Consider the following 16,519-nt stretch of genomic DNA (forward strand, 5'->3'; position numbering starts at 1 on the left):
CTGGGACTAAAGGAGTGTGCCACCATGCCCAGCTAATTTTTGTAGTTTTAGTAGCGACGGGTTTTCACCATATTGGTCAGGCTGGTCTCGAACTCCTGACCTTGTGATCTGCCTGCCTCAGCTTCCCAAAGTGCTGGGATTACAGCCGTGAGCCACTGCACCTGGCCAGTATTTTCTTTTTAAAAAAGTATACAAGCAGCCCATGATTATATGCTTGAGATAAAATAGTACAGAAGTAGTTCTAAATAATGTCAAGTGAATATATTTCCTTTAGTCTCTTCTGATACTCTCCTCCCCAGACGTAATCAAAGTTAATGTTTTAATGTATATCCAGACCTTTTCCTTTACAGTTACAAATGCATATTTATATTTATGTCTATGTTTATCTGTCTATTTTTTTTTTTTTTTTTTGAGACAGGGTCTCATTCCCATGGCGCAGGCTAAAGTGCAGTGGTGCGATTTCAGCTCATACGCCTCGGCTTCCTGGGCTCCGGTGATTCTCCCACCTCAGCCTCCTGAGTAGCTGGTACTACTGGCATGCACCAACACGCCCAGCTAATTTTTGTATTTTTAGTAGAGATGGGGTTTTGCCATGTTTCCCAGGCTGGTCTCGAACTCCTGGGCTCAAGCAATCTGCTCACCTTGGCCTCCCAAAGTGCTGGGATTACAGGCATGAGCCACCACACTCGGCCCACATCTAAATATTTATATACTTTTTATTTTAAATAAATGGGATTCTCGGCTGGATGCAGTGAGCTGTGATTGTGCCACTGCACTCCAGCCTGGGTGACAAGAGTGAGACCCTGTCTTAAATAAATAAATACATAAATATGACTCTGTACCTTGCTTTTTGCCTTACTTAATATATGTTTGAGATCTTTCCATACTAATATATATGTCTCATTTTTTATAACAGCTCTATGTAACGTGAATGGATACAAATGTAATTTATTGTAATTTGTCAATATTACAAATCTCTGTGCATACATGTAGGGTAAATTCCTGGATGTGGAATTGCAGGTGAAGAGGTTACATTTGCCATCATCCCTAGAAAGAGAAAAGCCATGGTCCAGGTAACTAGTCTTGGTGGTATGAGAACAAAGGTTCCGTAAATAAGTATATGGGAAATGGCCACATGCTAAACCACCCTCTTGGCCATTCACAATCAAGTAGCATATTAAAAGTTCTGGAAATTCTTCAGTAACCACTCTGTTGAGTGGTTTAAAAAGAGTTGTTTGCAAAAGGAAAGACTTTAATTCTTTGTACACGTTTATTAAAATCTCCCTGAACAGTTAGTTAAATACCACCATGTGCTAATCTCTCAAAGACAGTACAGCATTTGGGTAGGAATTTGGCCACACACTATGCCACCCAATTGGGCAGCTGGGGTGGGGTCAGGTTTGGACTTTGTCCAGGAACCAAGAGATGCCTGTCTTGGTGGCTTTGGTGAGAGGGACTCAGCAAGCAAGGCCTGGCAAGAACGTCAAGAGGCTCTGGGGGAGGGTTGCAATCTTACTCTAGCCTGGCTGAGAGGTGACGTCAGACCTAGCAGACACACTGCGTCAATCAGGCCCAGGCCTCCAACACAGAACAGCACAGATCTAGAATCCCTAGAGAAGGAGCCCCTCAGGGTGGAAGATGGTAGACCACATCCCCCTGTTGATCCACTTCTGGCCAACTGGTGAGGTCATGGCTAACTTCCAAAGCTCAGTGCAGATATTGCCTCTGTGAAACCTTCTGAAGCCCTCAAGCTCTTACAGCCAGGTCAGAATAAACCACTCCTGTGTGTTCTCCTAGCACCTTTGCTGCATCTCAGTGCAGTCAGTGAGTCTAGTTTGTCTTCCAGTTCATACTAACCTACCTTGTGAAAAGGAAGGGTCACATAATGAATTGTGTACTTTACAGTCTTCTCTAACAAAAGTGGGAGCTCTTCCATAGTGGGATACTGTTCAGGCTCTCATTCAATCATTACTGAGCACCTACCATGTGTCAGGCATTAGCTGAACTGCTGGGAATTCAGGGGTGAGGCAGACCCAATCCCTGCCCTCACTCTTACATCTCCTGTAGCCTAGCCCAATGTCTAGCCCAGGGCCTGGTACAGTAGGGCTTACGGATGGCAATCTCATTGGAAAGTTTGTCTTGAAACTGCCTTTGCAAAACAAACACTGCTTTAACTTACCTTCTATGCTAAATATATTAACAAACATTTTCTCAAGATGCATTGTCCACTAATAGCTTAGTGTTGAAGAACAGGCCTTGGGTCAGATGGACCTGGATTAAAATCCCTGTTCCCTCCTCTTACTGCTTGAGGGACTTTGGACATGTTACTTGACTTCTCTGAACTTGAGCTTCCTGATCTGTAAAATGGAGACAGTAATACCTCACAGGGTTATTGTGAGGTGAGGAGCCTGCCCTATAGCAAGTGTCCTGCCATATAGCAAATGCGCAGTAAACACTGGCCATTCTTCTTGTTGGTGTGATTACTGGGAATTGGTTGCCATTGTGCTGTTGGGACTGGTGACAGAACTCTTGGATTGAGAATGCCGAGATGGTGCACTGAAGATTCTGTGTACTCTTTCAGACCAGAAGGAGAATGAAGAGGAGGAAAGTTTATATGACGTAAATTCATTTGACCGTAAGATATGTATTTAAACATCGTGGACGACCTTGGGGGTCTGATGGGGAGTGGGGTTGCTAAAGCTCCAGCCACCCCTAGGCCCTCCACCTGGCAGGATCAAAGTTGGGGCAGTAGCCACAGCACCGCCCCCCGGGCCCCGCAGGAGTGTGCAGTCACCTAGTTAGGCCTATCTTGGCCTGCCCATCACTCCTGGCCTGCGGTCTCCTAACCCTGTGGCAGCAGCAGCATTCCCTGAATGGATCGAAGGCTGCCATGGTGTCGTCCGCTGAATTGTTATAGGTGTCAGCCCAGGGCTGCTCATGTGCACCTCAGGTTGCTGATGGCAGCTCTAGTTATTTGGGGATGGAAGTTTGGGGGCTGGGCCTTGGTCCACTCCGTACAAAAGGGAATTCCACCGCCCCACGGGCGCCCGCGCCCGCGCCCGCGCCCACCCTCGCCCCGCCCCGCCCCCGCCTCGGGTCCCGCCCCCTCCCCGCCCCTTCCCCGCCCGGCCCCGGGCCCCGCCCCCGCTCTCCATAGTTACCGCGCTGTGGAGGCGGCGGCCATCTTGGCGGCGGAGCGATGAGCGGGTCTAACTCGAAGGCTGCGGCCGCGACGTCGGCGGCTGGGCCCGGGGGGCTGGTGGCTGGCAAGGAGGAGAAGAAGAAGGCGGGCGGCGGCGTCCTGAACCGCCTGAAGGCGCGGCGGCAGGCGCCCCACCACGCGGCCGACGACGGCGTCGGGGCAGCGGTCACGGAGCAGGAGCTGCTGGCGCTGGACACCATCCGGCCCGAGCACGTCCTGCGCCTCAGCCGGGTCACCGAGAGTGAGTGCCGCGCGGGCCGCGCCCTCCCCTCGCGCCGTGCCCCGGCTCCTGGAGCCTTCAGCGGACCCGGGCCACTTGACCAGCGCGGGGGTCCCCCCCAGACCCCGTCGGCCGGCCAGGCCGCGCTTCCCGCTGCCCCGCCGGCCGGGCTCTGCCCCCGCCACGCTCACGTAGCTCTGGTGGGGAAGGACTCTCCTGGGCTGGACCGCATTCCTGTGAGTCCGGCCGCGCTAGGATGCCCTTCGGCCGGTCGGCTCCCCAGCTCTGCTGGACCTGTTTGGGTAGAGGGCCCCGTTCAGCTGAACTGGATCCTCCTGAGCCTGCTGGGGGCCGAGGTCCCCTAATAAATGGGCCCCTGGACCCTCAGCCTGGAACCCCCGGCCATCAGTGAAGTTCCCGCTCAGCCAGGCCCCCCCCCCAGCCCTCTGGCAGGCCAGAAGCCTTACCTGCTTCCTCCGCCCCGGCCCCATGGCAGCCCTCCCCCATTGCAGCCTGCCCGGCCTCCCTCCCTCTTTGGGTCGGGAGCGTTGCCCCTTAGTGTGCAGGTGGGTTCTTCCTCAAAACACATAGCCGTGGCATTTCCTGCTCATTTAAAACTGTGCCACATTAAAACAAAAATAAAGTTTCAGTTTGTGTACAGACTCCGACATGTGAATCCTGCTTTTGACATTCTCGTGAATTAAGAATGATTTCAGGGTTTCAGAAATGCGTTTCCTGCACAAAAGGCAACCATCCTAAGCTTTTTCGTTGATAGGAGGATGGGTGGGAAGAAAAATGTTGCCCAGTCCCTGCCCTGGGTGATCTCCCTTTTTCTGTTCTCTGCCAAGCCAGTCCCTGACTTGACGTCTTTTCTCTTGCTGCTGTTTTCCCTGCAGGAGTGTGCACTCACCTAGTTAGGCCTATCTTGGCCTGCCCATCACTCCTGGCCTGCAGTCTCCTAACCCTGTGGCAGCAGCAGCATTCCCTGGATGGATTGAAGGCTGCCATGGTGTCTGCTGAGCTGCTATAGCAGGCAGCCCAGGGCTGTTCAGGTGCACCTCAGGTTGCCGATGGCAGCTCTAGTAATTTGGGGATGGAAGTTTGTGGGGAGTAGGCCTTGGTCCACCCTGTGCGAAAGGGAATTCCCATTTCCTAAAAGAGTTTTAATTTGATTCTAGATATTTGGATGCCCCCGTTTCCCAACACTGTTTGGGTTGGGACTGTCCTTAGCAGGCCTGAGCGTATCTTTAGACATTCTTGCTAGTTTTATTGAAACAGTGTGAAAAAGCTTCTTTTCTTCTGAACCAGTTTTCATTTAGGGCTCTGAAAGTACACAGATGCTCAGCACCTGGTCTTGGTAACCTCATGCCCTCTCCTGCCATCCAAGTGAGTTAGGGTATTCTGTGCCTGGCCCTAGGCAGGATTCTCATTGGGCACTCAGATCCTATCTGGGGGCTTGGGATTGTTGCTCATTGTCCAAACCCACCTCTGCAGCTTCTTAGAGAGTCTGGCAACCTCTTTGTTACTCTTCTTAACGTCTTGTTCATTCTATCCAGCAGATTATTTGAGTTCCCTCTAAGAGTCCAAAGCCAATGTTATCCTTTTAGCAGTTACAGAATAATCAGTAGTTGTCAAGTTTGCCATCTTACTAAAGAGACAGCTTGTAAAACACGAAAACAACTAACTCAGGCAATAAAAGATCAAGTATCAAAATGAGCTGTGGAGAAGATGCTATCCGGAATCATCCTAGAAAGAAATCAGTGAAATTTGCTGTGATTAGAATTATTTCAATATGCTGCTCACATTCTAGTCACTTGGGCCTAATGCCTTCACCGGCAGATTTATCCTCTTGCCTGGATATGTATGATATGTATTGTCTACTGTATGATTTTGTGTAGCCCACAAACTAAGGTTTGTACATTTTTAAATGGTTGAAAAAAACTTTAAAATCTTGAGACACGTGGTTATGTAAAATTCATATTTCAGTGTCCATAAATACAGTTTTACTGGAATATAGCCACATTCATTCATTTGCGTATTGTCTGTGGATGCTTTTGTGGCTACAATGATAGAGTTGAGTAGTTGTGACAGAGACCATGTGGCGGCAAAGCCTAAATTATTTAGAATCTGGCTCTTTACAGAAAAGTTTGCTGATCTCGGCTTTCTTACACTGACAGTTGGCAAACTAGCGTTGGCAAACTAGCACTGTATTATCTGCTAAGTCAGTTTAAATGTCTTAGATTGGAATTCTATAAAAAGTTCGCCCTGTTCTGACATCCAACTTGATAGATGATGGAAGATTTTTATGTGTTTCCAAAGAAATCCACCTTTTCTATCCTAGTTTCTAAAAGTTTTGCAATTTTTCATCCAAAGCAAGTCCTTGTTCTTTTTTTTCTTTGTTGGATCCCCTAATTCTGTCCATACAACTTCTGCTGGTGATAACACATGAGAAAGTTTTTGGGAGTATTTTAAGTGTATTGTGTAAGAAAAAATCTGAGTTTGCTTCAAAACTTGAAAATTAAATAAATGGTAGTTTTGGAGGATTATTTAACAATGTTGGTTTCTCTCACTTGTTTTCAGATTATTTATGTAAACCCGAAGACAACATCTACAGTATTGATTTCACCCGCTTCAAAATTCGAGATTTGGAGACAGGGACAGTACTTTTTGAGATTGCCAAACCTTGCGTTTCAGGTAGGCCTCTACGTTGTAGTGACCACTAGACAGTTTTGAGCCAAAGGTCTTTGAAACTCAAATCTTTGTGTGCCACTGCATCCTGTTTCTTGGACTCCAGTGTGTCCCACTTCTGTGACCTCTTCCCATGGCCTGGCCTGCCAGGCATGGTGGTTTGAAGCTGCGTTCAGAGGCTGATGTTTGTTGGATGTCTATTCTGTGCTGGTCACTGTGTTCCACGTCTTTGTGCACATCAGTGTATGTAATCCTCACACCTCTTTGAGTAATTACTGTTATCTCTGTTTTACAGCGAAGGATCTGAGGCCTAGAATTCCCAGGCGGCTCTTTCCTAAGGCCCTGTGCTGGTTCATCTTACCATGTTGCCTCCAGTTGGGAAAGGAATCCTTGAAATTAAACTATAATGAGGAAAACTTACCTGAGCCTGGAGCCCTCTTGGAGGGTGATAGGGAGGATCCTGGTCCAGACATGAGGCAGTTTGAGCCATCTTCTTGCTCTCCTTTACGTATTGCCTTGGATTTCCCAGACCTGGTTTGGATTTTAATCTCAACTATTTTCTGGAAGAACAGACCCAGGAACTCAACTACTTGGGGTTCCTTAAATTAGCCTCCGATAGCCGCTTCCTGTGCTTGTAATAAAGTGCCAGGGTGATCTGGACCACAGAAGCCTTTGGAGTATCTCACTGGAGGTGTAGCGCCCCCTGGAGTTAGTAATTTGTTAGAACACTGGCACAGATACCCATAGTATCAGTGTGGTTTGTAAACTTACTTTGCAGTGTTTCTCATCTGATTTCCTACTTAGAGCCTGCAAATTTGATAAGGCCCCGATTTCACCCCTACCTGGTGGTATTTATGCTATCATAATCTAATACTGACCAAGGCACCTAAAGGCTCAAGTTCATGCGTAGTTTTGTTGTTGTTGTTGTTTTGTGGGGGGTTTTTTTGTGTTGTTTGTTTTGAGACACAGTCTTGCTCTGTCACCCAGGCTGGAGTGCAGTGGCACAATCTTGGCTCACTGCAACCTCTGCCTCCTGGGTTCAAGAGCTTCTCCTGCCTCAGCGTCCCGAGTAGCTGAGATTACAGGTGCCCGCCACCATGCCTAGCTAATTTTTGTATTTTTAATAGAGACGGGATTTCACCGTGTTGGTCAGGCTGGTGTCAGACGCCTGACCTTTGATTCGCCTGCCTTGGTCTCCCAAAGTGCTGGGATTACAAGCGTGAGCCACTGCGCCTGGTTGCTCATGGGTAGTTTTTTATTGGGATGGTCAGATCAAGACCAGCTAGCTTCCTGGGTCTGTGGTGTTCTCATCCCTAAGCCACATATCACAGTACCTGGGACATTGCAAGGACTCCAGGCCTACTACAGGTATGTGGATTTGGATTAGACTCAAGAGTTGTCAGTTCAGTATAAGACGGAACTGTTTCAAGAAGGTCAGCTGAAGATACTGTAAAGTATCTTGGTTTTGAGTCTCTCTAGTTTTTACATTTAAGGATCTTGATTCACTTGTAATATTCCCCACATTGAGGCTGGGTGCGGTGGATCACGCCTGTAATTCCAGCACTTTGGGAGGCTGAGGCAGGCAGATCACTTGAGCCCCAGGAGTTTGAGACCAGCCTGGGCAACATGGCGAGACCCCATCTGTACAAAAAATACAAAAAAATTAGCCAGGCGTGGTGGCACATGCCTGTGGTCCCTGCTACTCAGGAGGCTGAGGTGGAAGGATGGCTTGAGCCTGGGAGATCAAGGCTGCAGTGAGCCGTGATCACTGCATTGCACTCCAGCAAAGGTGACAGAGTGAGACCCTATCTCAAAATAAATCAATAAATATAAACAATAGAATATCCTCACACTGAATCAGTACCTTTCTGCAGCACTTGTTCTGATGAATTTGAATCCCCAAGATTTGCTCTAACTCTCTCTGAGTCACATTGTTGCAGCCAGGGTTTTAGAGTCTCTGGGGGTGAACCCCTACTCAGCCTGGTTGCCCAGTCGCTCTTGGGCTTGTCAAAAGCAGAGATGTTTGATGCTGAAAGTCTTTTCTTATGTTGTACCCATGTACAGCTTAGACCTGGAGAAAATAGCCTCACTGGACACTGGAGGGTACTAACTCCTATTCACGTTAGAATGCTTGTTCTCTGATTCTTTTTTTTTTTTTTTGAGACGGAGTTTCACTCTTGTTGCCCAGGCTGGAGTGCAGTGGCGCAATCTCGGCTCACTGCAACCTCCGCCTCCTGGGTTCAAGCAATTCTCCTGCCTCAGCCTTCCGAGTAGCTGGGATTACAGGTATGCGCCACCACGCCTGGCTAATTTTGTATTTTAAGTAGAGACAGGGTTTCTCCATGTTGGTCAGGCTGGTCTTGAACTCCTGACCTCAGGAGATCCGCCCGCCTCGGCCTCCAAAAGTGCTGGGATTACAGGCATGAGCCACCGCGCCCAGCCCTCTGATTCATTTTACAAATCTTTCATCTCCTGGGTTCAGGAATGGACTAGACCGGAGACCAGCATTAACCTTGTAGAGGCCACCACATCTGCTTCACCCTTTCCCAGGTGGTCAAAGGGTTAGGCCTGGTATGGCCTAGAAGTAGACATCAGTCAAGGAACTATAGTATCCCAAGGCTGTAGGTCAGTGTCTTCTATTTAAATAATAAAAGTATTTTTAGTGGTTTATCTTTGCAGCCTGTCAGAAATTTTTATATTCATTGAAATAACTTTCTGATAAGTGTCAATTTTTGTAGCCTCATTCTTTTAGGTTGGTGCTAGCGCTTCAACTTGGTTAACTGCAGACCTAGTCTGTATAGTATAGAGCATGTCAGGGGCCCAGTTCCCAGCTTGTGTTTCAGGCTTCACCCTTAGGATATGGCATAAGCCCTCAAACTATTAAAAAAGGCTAATAGCTTAGTGTTGAAGAACAGGCCTTGAGTCAGATGGACCTGGATTCAAATCCCTGTTCCCCCCTCTTACTGTTTGAGGGACTTTGGACATGTTACCTGACTTCTCTGAACTTGAGCTTCCTGATCTGTAAAATAGAGACAGTAACTCCTTGAAGGGTTGTTGTGAGGAGTCTGGCCTATGGCAAGTGTCCTGCCGTATAGCAAGTGCACAGTAAACACTGGCCATTCTTCTTGTTGGTGTGATTACTGGGATTGGTTGCCATTGTGCTGTTGGGATGGGTGATAGAACTCTTGGGTTGAGAATGTCGAGATGGTGCACTGAAGATTCTGTGTGCTCTTTCAGACCAGGAGGAGGATGAGGAGGAGGGAGGTGGAGACGTGGACATCAGCGCAGGACGTTTTGTCCGCTATCAGTTCACACCGGCATTTCTCCGCCTCCGGACAGTTGGGGCTACGTGAGTACCATTACTACCTGAGGGGAGAACGTTCTGTTTGTTCACAGAAGAGTGTTTTGGGTTGGGTTTCGGGTTGGCTTTAGAGGAGGGAGAAGGCAAAGTCGGGCTTACAGAGGTTTATTTTCCAGGGTGGAGTTCACAGTGGGAGACAGACCTGTGTCAAACTTCCGGATGATTGAACGGCACTATTTCCGGGAACACTTGCTGAAAAACTTTGACTTTGATTTTGGCTTCTGCATCCCCAGCAGTAGGAACACTTGTGAACATATCTATGAGTTTCCCCAGCTTTCGGAGGATGTCAGTATGTATCCCCTGACTCTTACAGCACTCTAGATTCTGAGGGCTACAAGGAACAAACCTTGAAACCCATCTGGTTCAGAGCCCTGGCTTTGTCTCGTGGCAGTGCTGACATGATGTGTATCTGGTCATTTGACCTCAGGCTTCTCATTTCCTATTGCTCCTGGCTCCTGTTCCAAACTCTGACTCGGCCCGTATGGGAGCAGTGAAGGGTTTGTTTGTTTGTTTTTGTTTTTGTTTTTTTCCCCTGAGACAGAGTCTTGTTCTGTCTGTTGCCCAGGCTGGAGTGCAGTGGCGCGATCTCGGCTCACTGTAACCTCCGCCTCCCAGGTTCAAGCGATTCTCCTGCCTCAGCCTCCTGAGTAGCTGGGATTACACCACGCCTGGCTAGTTTTTGTATTTTCAGTAGAGACAGGGTTTCACCATGTTGGCCAGGCTGGTCTCGAACACTTGAGCTCATGATCCACCCTCCTCGGCCTCCCAAAATGCTGGGATTACAGGTGTGAGCCACCGCCCCCGGCCCTTTTGTTTTTTTCTTTTTTTTTTTTTGAGATGGAGTCTTGCCCTATTGCCCAGGCTGGAGTGCAGTGGTGCAGTCTTGGCTCACTGCATCCTCCGTCTCCTGGGTTCAAGTGATTCTCCTGCCTCAGCCTCTCGAGTAGCTGGGATTTACAGGCGCCTGCCACCATGCCCGGCTAATTTTTTGTATTTTTTGTAGAGACAGAGTTTCACCATGTTGGTCAGGCTGGTCTCGAACTCCTGACCTTGTGATCCACCTGCCTCAGCCTCCAAAAGTGCTGGGGATTACAGGCGTGAGCCACTGTGCTCAGCCTGAAGGCTTTTTTTTTTTTTTTTTTTCCTTTTTGAGAAGGAGTCTTGATCTTGTCACCCAGGCTGGAGTGAAGTGGCGCAATCTCGGCCCACTGCAAGCTCTGCCTCCTGGGTTCATGCCATTCTCCTGACTCAGCCTCCTGAGTAGTTGAGACTACAGGTGCCCACCACCATGCCCGGCTAATTTTTTGTATTTTTAGTAGAGACAGGGTTTCACCGTGTTAGCCAGGATAGTCCCAGTCTCCTGACCTCGTGATCCACCTGCCTCGGCCTCCCAAAGTGCTGGAATTACAGGCTTGAGCCACTGCACCCGGCCGGCCTGAAGGTTTTAATAATACAGGGCATCCTTTTAGATGCCTCCTGTGGGAAGACAGTGCCTAAGGGAGATAAAAGGAGGCCTGTGACCATCCCTGGGACTCTGATCAGATAAAGCACCTCTCCTGTGCACTGTTAGTCATGGTTTTCCACTGTGTTTTAGTCATTGGCCCTTCACTTTTTTCTTAATCAGAGCTAGACGTGAAACTGCAGGCTAAATAGAATCAAGGCCAGAGGACTTCTTTTCCATTCCCTGCAGGATAGAGAGTTGATTGGATAAAGTGTTGAGATAGATCCAGCAGGAAGGAATGGGGCTGTTGTAGATTTTGGGGCAGGAGTGAGAAGGTGGAAATACTGTTTGAGGAAGAGTGGCCTAGACCTGGGGAGGGCGCCAGAGGGAGAAGGCTGCTGCCATGTAGCCTCAGCAAGGGAAGATGGGGACCAAACGAGAGAGAGAACAGGCCTTGTCAGTTTCTGCAACTTTGGCCTAGCCACCTCAGGTTCGCATCCTTTGTGAATAGTTAGGGAAAATTCAAGTCATTTATGAGGGTGTGAATGGAATCCTGTGACTAGTGATGCCTTTAGTTGCGTTGTTGGCATCACTGATTGGTCCTCTCAGAATCCCAGGTCCTTAAGAATTATCATATTCTGAAAACCAGGTAACCTTTAATTGTGTGGCAGTACAGTTCCCAGGTAAAATGAGGATCGCTGAGATGTGGGGCAGGGTGTTGACGACAGCATCTGGTTCTGACTTGAACCCCTCTTCCCAAGCTGGCTAGAATATGTAGATACTTGCAAGAAAAGATGATGTATAATGTTATAAGTTTTACCCATGAAGCCAAATCAGCCTGGAGGGCAATATTATGCATATAAACCAAGTAGTTTTGGCATTGGTGGGTTCAAAGAACTTTAAAAAATCAGTTTCACTTTTTGAGAACTGGTGAGCAACAACAGCATTTCCTCCAGGGGACTCCAGATAGCATGTAATCATTTACTCAAAACTGATCAGAGATAGTATTATCTTTACTCTCCAGTATGGTTAAAGACTCAAAATGGCATGTAATCATTAACTCAAAACTGATCAGAGGGTAGTGACTGTTAATTATCTTTACTCTCCAGTATGGTTAAAGAGGTCTGGGCAATTGCCTGAACAAACAAGACTTTACTTTAGATCCCAAGACAAGCAGACCTATTGCTGAATCATTTGCAAGTTAATACCCAAAAGGTCTCCGGAGAAGGCTCCCTGCCCTGTGTTCCTTGCACTCATTCCCATCTAGGATTCCTTGGGTTGTCAGGGGTGTGTGTGGAGGTGGGCACAGTGAGGCTCAGATTTCTGAATTTGGACTGGAATGTCTAGAGGTGGGCCACTGATCAGAGGCCAGGGCTGGCTTTGGTCAGCTGAGAGCACTGAGTAAATAGGTTGGTGGGGTCCATGTTGGGAAGAGGGCGAGCACATTTTCCTGGTATCTTGGCTGAAGAATCCAGGCTGGAGATGACAGAGGAGGCCATGGTGGAGAGTTGATCGCATCCTTATGTTGAAATGGAGATCATGTTCAGCTGGGGGGCCTCTGTGGTCTCCCCAGCTGTCAAGGGCTGCCTCCCTCTGTTCTGACCTCATCGTTATTCTGGCAGAGTATACTCTGAAGCGCTGGCTTATTTTGGAGGGGATACAAAGTTTTCTCTCACCTACCCTGGGGGGCAGACTCAAACATAATTCTTTGCTTTTTTTTTCCCCCTTTGCCTGACTTGTAGTTCGTCTGATGATTGAAAATCCTTACGAGACCCGCTCTGACAGCTTCTACTTTGTTGACAACAAGCTGATAATGCACAACAAGGCTGATTATGCCTATAATGGAGGCCAGTAAGTGCTGCAGGAGTAGATAGGGGAGGTGCTTTGCCGCGGCCACAAGATCCTGGCACATGGAGGCGATTGAAGCTGCAGTTTGTCAACACACATCTGGAACCTGGCCCCAGGAAGCCAAGGCTGGGGTGGCAGTTTCCTGCGCGCCAAAGGAGCTGCCAAACAGTGCTATGTTTTCTTCCCCAGTATTTTTTCTTCCCTTTTTTTCCTGCCCCGTAGGTTGCAGAGGTACTATAGTAAAGTAAAAGGTTAGGATAAGGCTCCTGGAATCCAGATAAAAAAGTTTATTTTCCTGTAGTTCTGGCTGCCTGTTGGTTGTCTTGACGAGTCTTCGTCTCTCCAGGCATAGCTGTGCCTGGTGAGGAGGCTCTGGCCAGGCCCACCAGCAGGTCAGCAGCTCTTAAGGTTCTTGGGTGCTGTGGGAAGCTGAAAGCTAGGCCTCTTCCAGGTAGCTCCTCCTCTCACCTGCGGCATTGCCATAAGCGCAGTCTGCCCTCGGTCTGTGTGAAGTCTTAAACCAACTGGAAGAAACTTGAAAGGGTGGGGAGGGAGGGAGGTGCCAAGAGTGGAGGCACCGAGGAATGGGTGATGCTGCCAAGCTGAAGGGTCTGCTTTGTGGAGAGGCTGCTGCTCTGTCTGACTTCCAGGGTCTCAGCCAGCCTTCCTGGGAATAGACCAAGGTTTCAGCCTGGCAGTGCCTTCTGAGAATTTTGGGGGACAGACAAGCTTGCTCCGCATCTCCTGGCTCCTCCCTTCTGAGCCTCATGAAATAGAGTGCGCCAGCTCTGCCCATGGAACAGTAGCATCTCTCGAGGCCAGAGCAGGTCTTGGATTTTGTTTTTTATTTTCAGACTTCTTTTGGGGAGGTTTTATAAAATGAGAGTGGTGTTCCCAGCATATGTGTTATGTGGTTAGACTTCTGATAGTATTAATCAGCTTCCTGGGGCTAATCTGGCTTATGTTGGGAGGATATGCTTAGGAATCAGCAGCAGCTTTCTAAAGGAGAGATTTGACTTTTCTCTGCACTGCACAGCCTGGAGGATCGGCTTTTGATGGGGATTTGCCTCCGAAGCTCTTTGTACATTTCTTGTTTAGGAGGGTTTTCCTATCTACCTTTCTACTGAAGTAGTTTCTGGAACTATCCTGGTGGATCAGAGTTAAGTAATGCCGTCTGATCCTTCAGACTGCCAGTTAGAATTGTTTTAGGTGTTCAGAAAGGGCAAAATAGGCTGATGTGGCCTGTCAGAGTGATGTGTTCTCAAAAAAGTTCACCTGCACGTCTGTGGGCTGCTTTTGTCCTCAGACCCTTAGTGGACAGACTCCACAAACCCTCTGATGAGATGATTGATATGGCCAGGGTCTAGTTAGCATCAGTAGAAGGATGTCACTAGGAAAGGCCCAGGTATCTGGTAAGTGACTGTGAGGTGTCACAGTACCTGTGACAGGAGAGTGTCCTGAAGTGCTTGGGAGAAAGGCCGTATGGGGGCCAGGGACGGAAGAGACAGTGTGTGGCCACAGAAGTTCCTGTCCATCCACCACCAGTGCTGCTCCCTGTGTGGGCTCTAGGGCGAGTGGCCCTGAACCTTGGCCCAGTGCTTTGTACCAGGCCAGAGTCTTGGCAATGCCACATGCTGGCAGCTTTCTCACTGAGAAGGTCCTAGCTTACCCCTGTGTGCTGGCCTTGGATTCAGCCCCGAGAGGGGAGAGACCATTCCTCCTGTGGAGAGGGTTCCTTATCACCAGACCGGCCACTCTCAGAACTGGCGTCCACTGTAAATCCAGGTGCCTTACGTGTGGCTCTGTCCCTTATGCTGCAGGGGAAAGCTGCATTGCCATTGTTCCCACCTCCTCATTGGCAGAAAGATGCCAGTGCTGTTAGCACTCTCTCCTCACCTTCTGTTTCTCATTGTGGCTCCTCAAATGGGATTTGCATGTTCCTGTCAAGCTTAACAACAATCCCTTCTCTCTTTGACAGAGGCCCAGGTGGGACAGTTTCTACCATTTGATATTTGAGTATTATCTGGGATGTGGTTCTGGAGCTGTCCAGAGCTGTGCTCAGTAGAATGTGTCTTGGAAACGTGCCCCTGGGCAGACTGTATCTGCTACACTAGTGGGCTATCTCTTATCTGCAGTGTTCGCTTTTGCTGGGAAGAGGACGTGGAGGAAGGAGGAGGTGGGCAATCTGGCTTGAGTTGTGCTGTATCCTCTTCCTTGTTAGCTTGCCTTAGTCTCACTGGAGACCATTTGCGGATAGTGCTTGGTCCTTGCCCAGCAGGACAGGGCTTTGCTGCTTCTGAAAGTCTGGTGTTCTGTATCTGGGGCTCTGGGTTCCTGTGTCTAGCTGCTCAGGAAATCTTGAGAAGCATTCCACTCTGGGGTGTAAACCAGTATGAGTTTGAAATTCAAGCCTTTGTACCTGAGTTGGGGAGAGAATTGCAAGGCATACTTTCTCTGAAAGTAACAGAACCAGTCAGGCTGCCATGTTATTAAGGAATCTGAACTGTTGATAGCAGTTATCTTGTGGGTGATACAATGGGAGGCGGCAAAAAAACTATCTGCATAGGGGACCCTGCCCTTTGTCAAGAGCTGGGAGCACATTTCATCAGAGTAGCAGGCCCACCTGGTGCCAGAGGGCCTGCCCCTCCTGCTTCTGTTCCTTTGCCTTGCAGTCTCCTGGAGAGAGCCTCTCTTTTCCTGTACAGCCTTTGGGCCAAAATGCCCTTCTAGCTTTTCCAAAGAAGATCGGAGTTTATTTCATTCTGTGTTTTAAAAGGTAAAAGGACATAACAAGTGAAAGAAGTTTTGGGCTAAAGTAGGCTATGATGTCTCCTTATGTATTAGCTCAATACTGTTTTGCAGAGAAAACATTTTTCAAGCATGTGCTTCCTGAAGACACCTCAGTCTTTGGGCCATTTGATTTCCAATACATAGGGTGGAAGAATGTGATTTGGGGCTGACCATAAACTGGAAATTTGTGAAATGGCAGTGATTGGGCAATCTTCAGTTTATTTTTTCAGTTGAAGTGGAACTCATTTCTGGAATGGATTTAATAGGCTGTGTCTAAGGTACAAACTGGGTGAGTCCTGCCTTAGTGTGTCCTGCCCCACCGGTACGCTTCCAGGATACTCTTTTCCCTTCTGTAAAGTCACTTTCTTCTGATGGCCAGTGTCACTATGATGTCAGTGAGGGCTGGGGATGAGGACAGTGTGTCCTGAAATTCACAGGACTGACTCCTCACCGCAGTGCACGAGGATTCCTGTGGCATAAGGTGCTGCTGTGCCTGGCATAGGAGCCTAATCATTGAACCATTGTGTTACATTCCATGTCACAGAACATCTCAGCCTCAAGAAGGATTTGGTGGAGGTGGATTTACCACTGGTTTTACAAAGGACCATGTAAAGTCATTGTAGTTGTGAAAGTCTATTTTTTTTCCTGTAAATCTATTTTTTACAGAATATAAGAAACATCAATGACCTGATCTGTCCTTCCTCCTCCTCCCCGCTTCCCCCAAAATCACATTCCAGTTTTTATTGTCTTTGTGTCCAAAGTAAACTAGGTGACTTATTTGTATAAAATGTTATTTTGCCACAAGAGACAGTAATAAAAGAAAGATTTTCACAGTACGTCTCCCTCATCCTGTCTCCTGATTGTTGGGCTGTTTGTGTTGCTGAGGGGAGCAGGGGCGGATGGGGGCTCCAGGTTTCTCTTACTTTGGCTATTATGTAGCCCTTCTGTAAGTAGTTTAACTAGAGTATA

The 16,519-nt window shown here is 48.2% G+C and overlaps 1 protein-coding gene and 1 long non-coding RNA gene across 3 annotated transcripts; one reads left to right on the forward strand and one right to left on the reverse strand.

Annotated features, from left to right (window-relative positions):
* Nucleotides 1-717: 717 nt before the first annotated feature.
* LOC129049354 (uncharacterized) lies at nucleotides 718-6,590 on the reverse strand. The gene is made up of 5 exons (XR_008512402.2): nucleotides 6,532-6,590; nucleotides 3,162-3,716; nucleotides 2,795-2,966; nucleotides 2,180-2,357; nucleotides 718-1,047 (listed from the first exon to the last, which is right to left on the reverse strand). It is a non-coding gene; the product is annotated as an uncharacterized LOC129049354 (long non-coding RNA).
* UNC119B (unc-119 lipid binding chaperone B) lies at nucleotides 3,200-16,386 on the forward strand. Of its 2 annotated transcripts, XM_002823861.6 has the most exons (5): nucleotides 3,200-3,443; nucleotides 6,003-6,116; nucleotides 9,348-9,459; nucleotides 9,588-9,760; nucleotides 12,655-16,386. In XM_002823861.6, exons 1-5 carry the CDS (start codon nucleotides 3,200-3,202, stop codon nucleotides 12,765-12,767), a joined length of 756 nt encoding a protein of 251 aa, XP_002823907.1. In that variant the 3' UTR covers nucleotides 12,768-16,386. The 2 variants fall into 2 exon arrangements, with proteins under 2 accessions (XP_002823907.1, XP_054384305.1); XM_054528330.2 differs by lacking the exons at nucleotides 9,348-9,459; nucleotides 9,588-9,760; nucleotides 12,655-16,386 and adding an exon at nucleotides 6,406-9,341.
* The last annotated feature ends 133 nt before the right edge of the window (nucleotides 16,387-16,519 follow it).

The sequence above is a fragment of the Pongo abelii genome, chromosome 10, assembly GCF_028885655.2.
Source record: "Pongo abelii isolate AG06213 chromosome 10, NHGRI_mPonAbe1-v2.0_pri, whole genome shotgun sequence".
Classification (NCBI taxonomy): Eukaryota; Metazoa; Chordata; class Mammalia; order Primates; family Hominidae; genus Pongo; species Pongo abelii.